The sequence below is a fragment of the Pezoporus wallicus genome, unplaced genomic scaffold (assembly GCF_028554395.1).
Source record: "Pezoporus wallicus isolate ANWC-B61680 ecotype Strahan unplaced genomic scaffold, APGP_CSIRO_Pwel_v1 contig_161, whole genome shotgun sequence".
Lineage (NCBI taxonomy): Eukaryota > Metazoa > Chordata > Aves > Psittaciformes > Psittacidae > Pezoporus > Pezoporus wallicus.
Genome location: NW_026642654.1, coordinates 821,462 through 830,115, shown reverse-complemented (window position 1 = coordinate 830,115; position 8,654 = coordinate 821,462). Strand labels below are relative to the sequence as shown.

At 47.1% G+C, this 8,654-nt stretch overlaps 1 protein-coding gene across 1 annotated transcript; it reads right to left on the bottom strand.

Annotated features, from left to right (window-relative positions):
* Positions 1 to 269: 269 nt before the first annotated feature.
* Positions 270 to 8,000, bottom strand: OSR1 (odd-skipped related transcription factor 1). The gene is made up of 3 exons (XM_057431691.1): positions 7,929 to 8,000; positions 1,558 to 2,250; positions 270 to 1,033 (listed from the first exon to the last, which is right to left on the bottom strand). Exons 2-3 carry the CDS (start codon positions 2,202 to 2,204, stop codon positions 898 to 900), a joined length of 783 nt encoding a protein of 260 aa, XP_057287674.1. The 5' UTR covers positions 2,205 to 2,250; positions 7,929 to 8,000; the 3' UTR covers positions 270 to 897.
* Positions 8,001 to 8,654: the final 654 nt, after the last annotated feature.

The window sequence follows — 8,654 nt, the reverse complement described above, 5'->3', positions numbered from 1 at the left end:
CAGGTTGAAATTTGTTCTCTCTCATCAGGGTGCACGAAGACTTTAAAATACCACTAAAACCATATTGTGCATACCATCAGTTTGATGCTTTGCCATCTTTCTTTACTCTGTTTTTGTTTTTTTAAGGTAAGTCCACAACTTACAAACCTCCTCACAGAGCACAAGACCATAAGGCAAAAGAAAAAGTCTCCATGTCCTATGAACACTGATTTATCCTGAACACGAGGGACCACAGGTCTAAGATCAGGATTCGTTTTCCGGAGCATGATAGGACTCCTCACTTGAGAGACTTAGGTCATTTCCAAATATTCGTTTTCTTCTCTTTTGAAGAAAACAAACAAGCAAGTGAGATTTGCAAGTTGCCCTTCTGCTTGTCCTAATGATGCTGTGATGAGAAACCACCATTTCAGTTCTTAATCATGTTCTGGAATTCTTTGTATTTCCTGAAGTGTAAAAATAAGAAGCTTTATACAGTCAAAAAGGTATAAAATAAGAGGTTGGGTTTTTTATATGTAATACTTTTGCTACGATTCTGGGTTCTTTTGTTGGGATTGGGGGGGGGGGGGGGGAACGACACTTGAGGGGTTTGGTTTGGTTTTAAAGAGATTCCTGTCCAACACGTGAGCACCACCTTTTGGCACAAAGTTTATCAAAGCCACACAAGTCAGCTAGCACTCCCTGCATTATTCTTGTGTATTTTAAATGCAAAAATAATCTTTTCAGCCATGCTTGGAAAGTTAGTTTGGGCAGGGAAGGTGGTGGTGCGGATTTTGCTCTTTTGAAAGTACAAACAAAAACAAAATGCGAAGTTCAGTGCTTCCATCCTGAAAGTTTTGTTTCTGCTCTGGTTTTGGTGTAAAGTCTGAGGGGGAGGAAAAGTTCATAGAAGTTGGAGATTCAGCACTTAAGTTTGGCAGGTTTCAGTTCCTTTACTTGCGTGTGCAGTGTCTTGTGGACAGCTAGTGTTCTGGACTGGCAAAATCCTTTCCCGCATTCTTGACACTTAAAAGGCTTTTCTTTAGAATGGATATATCTAGGGAGAGAACAAAAATGAGATGTCAGAAATAACTAACCTAAACTCGGCCGTGAGCTACCTGACGGAGAACATGCTGGAGGTTTTTACACCTTTTGATGAGATCAAGAGTGCTGATGTGCAGCACTGGGGCAAGAAGAAAGAGGGATATCACAAGGGTGTCTTTCTTAGGGATGAAGAGCTTCTCTCTAACTTTGGGATCATCAGGCTTCAAGTCTTCATGACACATCTGAACAATCATAAAGGCAGAGGACACAAGACCATGCAAAGGGAGGGTGAAACATCTGTGGAAGCTAAGAAGGAGGATGTGCAAATCACTTTTGTGGGGTGTGTGAGTACAACAGGCCTGACTTCTAAAGTGAGTTATCTGGGCTCCTCCACCAGCAGTGGGCAGAGGAAAACTGAGAGGGAATGCTGCTGGTGGTCAGGAACATGGCTTTTCTTACAGGCACCTTCATGAACGTAGGTAGGTAACTGGGAGAGTACAGCTAGACAAGAAAATAAGATAGAAGAAGAATTGTTACCTGTGATCCCTCAGGTGATCCTGTCTTCTGAAGGCCTTGTGGCAAATGTCACATGTGTAAGGCCGTTCATCAGTGTGGGTTCTTTCATGGATCAGAAGGTTGTAGGACTTGGTGAAGTGCCTGCCACAGAATTTACACACAAACTCCTTCTTGGTTTTGGATGGTAACCTTCCCCGTGTGGGTTTCTTCTCTGGAGAGAGTTTAGTCACCTCAAGCAAGGACCCCAACCCTGGGGGTGAGCCCTGACTGTCTGCCTGTCCCAGTTTAGAGTGGTCCTCTTGTGTGGCAGCCACTGCTAAGTTAGCAAAGTCAAAGCGGGGTTTGGCTTTGAGGGTCACATTGGTGGCCTCTTGTTTGGGCTGGATGACATGTGGAAAGAGAGGGAAGGTTGGCAGCTGGAACCGTGCATCCACCAGGCTCGACACGCTGGGCACCTTGGAGAAGGAGGAGCGGGGTAGATGCATGGCCGGGTACCCCAAAGTCCATTGGTGCAAGTGTACGGCATGCAGGGCACTGAACCCGTAGAGGTTGGAGAGGTGGTCAGAGGGTACAGTGGGCAGCCCGTTGAACGCTTGCAGGAAAGAGTAGTTGGTGAGCTGGAGGGAAGGATGGATAGGCACTGGGGCCGGCAAGGTCTTACTTCCCATGGTAGCCACTCAGGAGGAGGATCTTGGGAGCAGGGGAGGAAAAGATCTGGAAAAAAAAAAAAGATGGAGTGGGGAAGAGGTGGATTTATACAAAGATAAAAGTAGAGGGAATTTTTCACCTCACGCCTCATTAACACCCTTCTCCAAAGTGACAGGAGGGCACTGCCTTGGAGTCAGAGAGGTCTGAAAAGCTCTTGGCTGTGAGTGTATCCCCAGAGGTCTCCAGACTCTCGCAGTTCCTCACACACAAAAGTTGTACCCCAACAGCAATTTTTCATCCCCAACAGCATCTCTGTGCTGTGTAGACCTGTAATAATGCACTACATAGAGACAGCAAAAAGATGCCATTTTGGCCCACAAATTTCAATCTTCTCCCATGTAATTTTTAATCCCTTCTTGAGCACCCTCAGCCTTTAGAAAATAGTTGGATACTGCCCACAAAATCTGCCTTTAACCCTGACCCTTGAGGTGATGTGGGAGGAGGTGCAGAGAGCCCTCTGCCCCTGGGTCACTCAGGTCACTGTGGTCTGGCCTCAGCCAAGCCTCTGCTTGGTGGTAGTGTCAGTTTGGTCCCAAAACTGCGAGTCCTCCCTCATTCAAAAAGGGAAAATTCCTGGATTTCTTTTTTTTAGGGGGAAATACCAGACAACAACCCTCCCTCTTATGTACTGCAAAAAGAAATGGGAAAAAGCTAAGTTTGGGTGACAAATCTGAAGTGCCATTTGCTCTCCCAAGGGGGAAGTGTCTGGCTTCAAGCCCACATCCTAATCTAGGCAATCACTTAATCAGAACCCTTCAAAAAGAAAATAGGCGAGGGCTGGAGGGATCCCTCCCGTAGGGACACTGAAGTCACTAGCTGCAGGGCTGCAGCCCTACCCCTGGGCTGGGTGCCACCACTTTGCTCTGTGTTTCAGGGTCCTTCCAGGCCCCCAGCCTCTCCTCTAAGCCAGATCCCTACCCATTTCACCCCACAAGAGAAAAATGTTGCAAGGCCACAGCAGCAAGGCACATCTGGCCCTGCTTGCAAATTCAGTCCTGGCTGCTGTCATCCATTTGGCAAGAGCTGCCTCCCAAGAGTTGGTGGTTGGGATACAGCTTCCTCTCTTTGTGGGTGTGAGAGAGCACCCACAGCTTTTGGAGGCATCACATCCCTGCATCCCAGGGAGTCTCATCCTTACTGCACAGCCCACAGCTTATACTTGCTTCCCCCTGAGTGAACTTCAGGATTTTTCTCTGTGGGTTTGTTTTCCAGCAGGATCCCCACAGGGTCCCCATAGAGACCCCACAGGTGCTCATAAGATCCTCACAGGTTTGCTGCAGTGTTCCCACAGATCCACATAGGGTCCACTGTAGGTTTCCTGCTGAGTCAGTGTAGGATCCCCACAGGGTCCCAGCAGGATCCTTGCAGCATTCAGCCTGGAGTTCATCCCCACGTGAAGAGTAAAGCCCCTTTGGAGAAAAGGAGGCAGCAAAGTGCTGCAGAGCAGTAATCGTCCCTCTGGGATGGAAGACTGGGTAGGTGGAAACCAGTGGTGGAAGAGGTCTAAAGACCACGGAAAAAAATCTGATTTATATGTGAGCGGCTATCCAGACTGAGGAGCTGTGGCTGGGAGGGTGTGAGAGGGAGAAGCTTGTTCTGTGCAGTTCTATATGCCGGGCCCACCTTTCACGCCACTTTACATAAATCAGCAGCAGAAGATAGACTCAAATCTTAGAGGAATTCCAGCGCAGTGACCCAGAATAAGAGATTGTGACATTTCGTCTTTTTTAATTAGATACATTTTGGGTAGTGGCTGATTAAAAAATGCACGTGTTACATTCTCCCTCTCCTCTTTTTTTTTTAATTTGCTTTCCCTTCCATTCCTCTATTTATTTAAAAAAACCCACAAACAAACAAACAAAAAAAAACTATTTAGGGCCGATGAACCAACCATATTGTTCTGTTGTTCAACTGGGGAAATGCTTTTTATTTTGTCAGTGCTGCCCATATGCTTGGCGTGTCCACTTTGCAGCACAAATGCCTCAGCCAATGGCCTCGAGAACCAAGTGTATAGAAAACACTCTGTTCTTGTACCTGAAATGTATTTTCTGCCTGTCACAACGGCTCTGTGCTTATTTTCCTGCCGAGGCAGCTATAGATTTGTCAAGCATGAAACATGCTATTACAAACTGAGTTAATTTCTACCCGTATCCCTCTTTATTTCTCCATATACTAATAAAACCTTTAATATGAAATATATAAACAAAAAATTACTATGTCTGTTTGGGTAAATGCTTGCTCAATAATATTTTAAAAAATTCTCTTTTGATTTCCCAAATTAAGAAAGGGTCAGAAAGGAGAAATACAGTAACGTCATAACAGCATCAGCAGTGCCCGCGTTTGTTTTTCTTTTTTCCCAGAGAAGTGTTAACACTTTTCAAAAAAAAAAAAAAGACAACAAGGGGAAAAGAAAGGAAGGAGAAAAAAAAACAACAAACCCAACAAAACAAACAACCAACCCCCCCAAAACCACAAAACCAAGAAGAAAAGGGGAGGTGGGAGCAGAGTGTTCACATTAGTACAAGTTTCTTGGCACTTTTCCAGAAATGTAAGTTACACTTTTGCTCTGTGCAACGGGGTTAGTCAAAAATGCAGATGAAGAGCAGAGTATTTCATACAGAAGTCCCCTCTCTCCAGGACATCAAAGGGAGCGGGTCGCACAGTGCGGGAACCCTCCACTCTCCCGCTGCCCGCAGAGATCAACGTTTCTTTGATTTCTGTGTCACCTCCACCTTTAATTCTGTCTCATGTAAATAGATAGTTATCGGAGCTTGTTTTTAATTTCTTTTTCTTTTTTTTTTTTTTTTTTTTTAACAGAAGAAGACCCCCTCGACTACTCTGCTTGAATTCCCCCAACAATAAAACTGTGCGGGGTTTTCCTTTTTTTCTTAATACAAACTAGCTCAGTGAGTAATCAAGAACAAACCACTTGTGTTCTGACTGAAACAAATCCCACTCATGCCAAGATAAATTTACCCTGCAAAATAGGATCATAAACTTGAAAGACTACATCTGTCTCCAGCTTTCTTACCCTTTGTCCTGTTTGAAGATACGGTAATGCTATTGTCCAGTTGCCATTGTTTTAAGACCATTGTAAACTTAACCTTCCAGATTAAATTCTACCTCCTTTGTGCGCCATAAAGGAAAAAAAAAAAAAAAAGTAGAAAAGGGAAAAGAGAAATTCACCCGGCTTTTTGCTGGTAGCGTAGCAAGGGGCGAAATTAAGTGGATTTTTAAGTCACCTTGTGGCTACTCTGTGTTTTTCCTTTCTACCTTGAATTATCAATTTCCGATCTGTCCTTTGAAAGGGATATTTGTTACATTAAATACCTGACTCATAAATAATGAGGTTTGCTAATTAGTTCCACATGGAAGAATGGAGGAGGTAAATTACTCCGAGAAGGTTGCTTATTTTTACAAACATGATAAAGTAGCGGACATAAAATGCTGCATTCTTTCGCAGCCTCAAACTACAACAATCAGGTTCATCTGTCAAAAAAAAGTCCCTCTCTTTTGCCTTTAAAGTCTAGTGGAAGCCCTGTCCTTTCAGCCACCATCACATCAGTGTGCAGCATTTTGCCACCTACCTATTTTGTCCCCTTTGAGGGAACGAGATATTCCCTTCCTGTCAGTTTAAGCTAGGAAACAGAGCTTAGAATTTATCTGTGTTTAGGAAACTAACTGGAAAGGGAATAAAATTGCCCTTTCGCTCTCCATTATTCGAGCGTGGTGCTCTTCGAGTGCGTTGCTCAGCACAGATTTATTAAAAGTATTAATGAAGTCTGCAGAATCTGTTAAAGCAGGTTTATTCGGGGCTAATTGAGCGTGAAAGAGTTAATTGCTAACATTAATGAGGACTGGAAAGACTCAGCATGTGCCTTGGATATCTGCGCTCAATCCTTATAAAATCATCATTCACATTTTATCGCGAAATCACTGTTGACAAGTTTCTTCAGACCACCACTGCGAAAGCGGATGAATGCGCCGGATTTTAGTCCATAATAATAATAATAATAATAATAATAGCCGGGGATCGACTGCACCAGCGATGGCTACGCTTCCCGGGGCAGCCTTTATCCAAAACAACCACCACCACATCTCGGGTCCCAAGGCTAGGGGGACAGTGACCCCACGGGCTGGGGGTGGTCGCAGGGCCATGCTCCTCAACTCTCTCCCTACAGAAGCGTTTAGGTTGGTTTGGGAGTTCTGTGCGAGTGTTTTTTTTTATTCCCTTGGGTGTAAAAAGGCGCCCGGCATAAGATTCGTTCTCGCTTTCTCCCTAGAGAGACGCCCGGTGCCTCCCCTGTGCACGAATATAGTGCTTCCTCTCTCCGGCAGCAGCAAGAGTTTCTTCCCTCGGTACTCCTAGCTTCCCACGGCCGCAGCAGGAGTAGTTGCGGGTGGAGGGGGGGGGGGCAAGACACTCTGGGTGACAGGGCCCCAGGCCATGCCCAGGCCGGGCCGAGCGAGGGCCCGCCGCCCCTGAGCTGCGCCCTGCGGAACGGGAGCAGCCGGACCCCGCTTTGCGGGGCTGTCCCTTGTGTCGATTGACTTCGGTCTTACTGAACTGGACCTCCAGTGCACCTGCCTGGGACACAGCGCTCACCCTCCTGCCCTGCCCGTGTGTGACCGGAAGAGTCCCGCAGCGCCACGGTCAACTCCGAAACGCTCTGTTTTTATATTTCCCTCCCAGAAGCCAACTGTAACAACTATACCCTAATCCTCGGCTTTGCACTGACACTTTATAGGCTCGGCCTCGAGAAAAGCTCAGACTTGCCCTACTCTGAACTTGTTTTGATCCATTCAGACAAATATAAACATCAGGTTCTCTTCTGTTAGGGACTTGGGAGGAAGCAGAGAAGGCTTCTCGAACCTCAAAACATTAAAAATGGAGAGGAGAGAAGAGAGAGAAGACGAGAGAGGAGAGAGAAGACGAGAGAGGAGAGAGAAGACGAGAGAGGAGAGAGAAGACGAGAGAGGAGAGAGAAGACGAGAGAGGAGAGAGAAGACGAGAGAGGAGAGAGAAGACGAGAGAGGAGAGAGAAGACGAGAGAGGAGAGAGAAGACGAGAGAGGAGAGAGAAGACGAGAGAGGAGAGAGAAGACGAGAGAGGAGAGAGAAGACGAGAGAGGAGAGGAGAGAGAGAGAGAGAGAAGACGAGAGAGGAGAGAGAAGACGAGAGAGGAGAGAGAAGACGAGAGAGGAGAGAGAAGACGAGAGAGGAGAGAGAAGAGAGAGGAGAGGAGAGAGAGAGAGAAAAGGAGAGAGAAGAGAGAATAAAAGTAAAGAATCGAGAGGAGAGAAGCTGAAGTTTCAAAGGACATTCAGGCTTCTGTTTTGCAGCTCGTATGTGTAATTTTTAGCTAGGGTTGAAAACACAGCTTCTCCTCAAAGGTAGATAAACATATTTGAAATGGGAAGATAAATCTTTAAATAGCATCAAAATAGCCGAGACCCATGTGAAGGCTTCCCACAGCCCTCTACCCGCTCCACGGAGAACAGTCCTCCTCACGTGAACCACAACTTCCCCACTTCTGCACCATCAAGGGGATGGTGGAAGAAGATAGGGGAAAAGAAAGAAAGGAGGGAGAGAAATGGAGGTGTCTGCATCTATATCCCCAATCCCCGAGGCTTGGCAAAACAAAAAAAGAAAACAAAAAGAATGAGTTGCTCTTTTTATTTACCTAATCCCGATCTGTGCTCCACCGCTGGCAGCAGTTAAAAGATCCTGGGCTAAATCTGAGCTGGTAAAATAAAATAACAGGGAAAAAAAAAAAACAACACACAAAACAAAAAACAAATAAACAAACAAAAACAAACAGAAAAAAAATAAAAGAGGTTGGTGTCAGTGTCTGTGCTGGCCTGGAGGGCACAGCGCTGTCCCCCCACCCCACTGCTCCGCCGGCTGGACCGGCAAACCAAAGCGAGCAGCAGGGCCAGGTGCCCCGGCTGATGGACACGGAGCTGCACTACCTCCTCCTGCTCCCGGCGCCGTTTGTGTTTGCTGGAGTGCAAACGCGCCCGGGAGCAGCCGAGCTCAGACTGAACCGATCCCTTCTCTCCAGCCTCCTCCTTATTTCAAACACCACCCACCCCCCCACCCCCCCAGCTTCCCCCTCAACCTCCCACCAGGCTCCGGGCATGCGCACGCGGGGAGAAAGTTTTCTGGCTGGGAAGAACCAACTTTTCAACCCGTTTCTCCCGAAGGCGCGGCAGCTGGGGATCGCCTCCCGCAAGTGCTTGATCTCGCCCCGCCCCCGCTCTCCGCGCCCGCGGCCCGCTACTCTCGGACCCCCTCGGAGGAGCCGCACGGAGAAAGGAAGGGGAGTGGGGGTCCCCTTGCTTTCTGCACTGTCCCAGCCGCGCTGCCTGCCCTGGCCCGGTCCGCCACTCCACACCGTTCCGTGCCG

What these genes read in the sequence shown, in the direction of transcription:
- OSR1 (XM_057431691.1), bottom strand. Translation starts at nt 2,204, where the DNA reads ATGGGAAGTAAGACCTTGCCGGCCCCAGTGCCTATCCATCCTTCCCTC. An exon ending in GATCACCTGAGGGATCACAG is followed by an intron (nt 1,034 to 1,557) that starts GTAACAATTCTT and finishes TTCTCTCCCTAG; the next exon opens with ATATATCCATTCTAAAGAAA.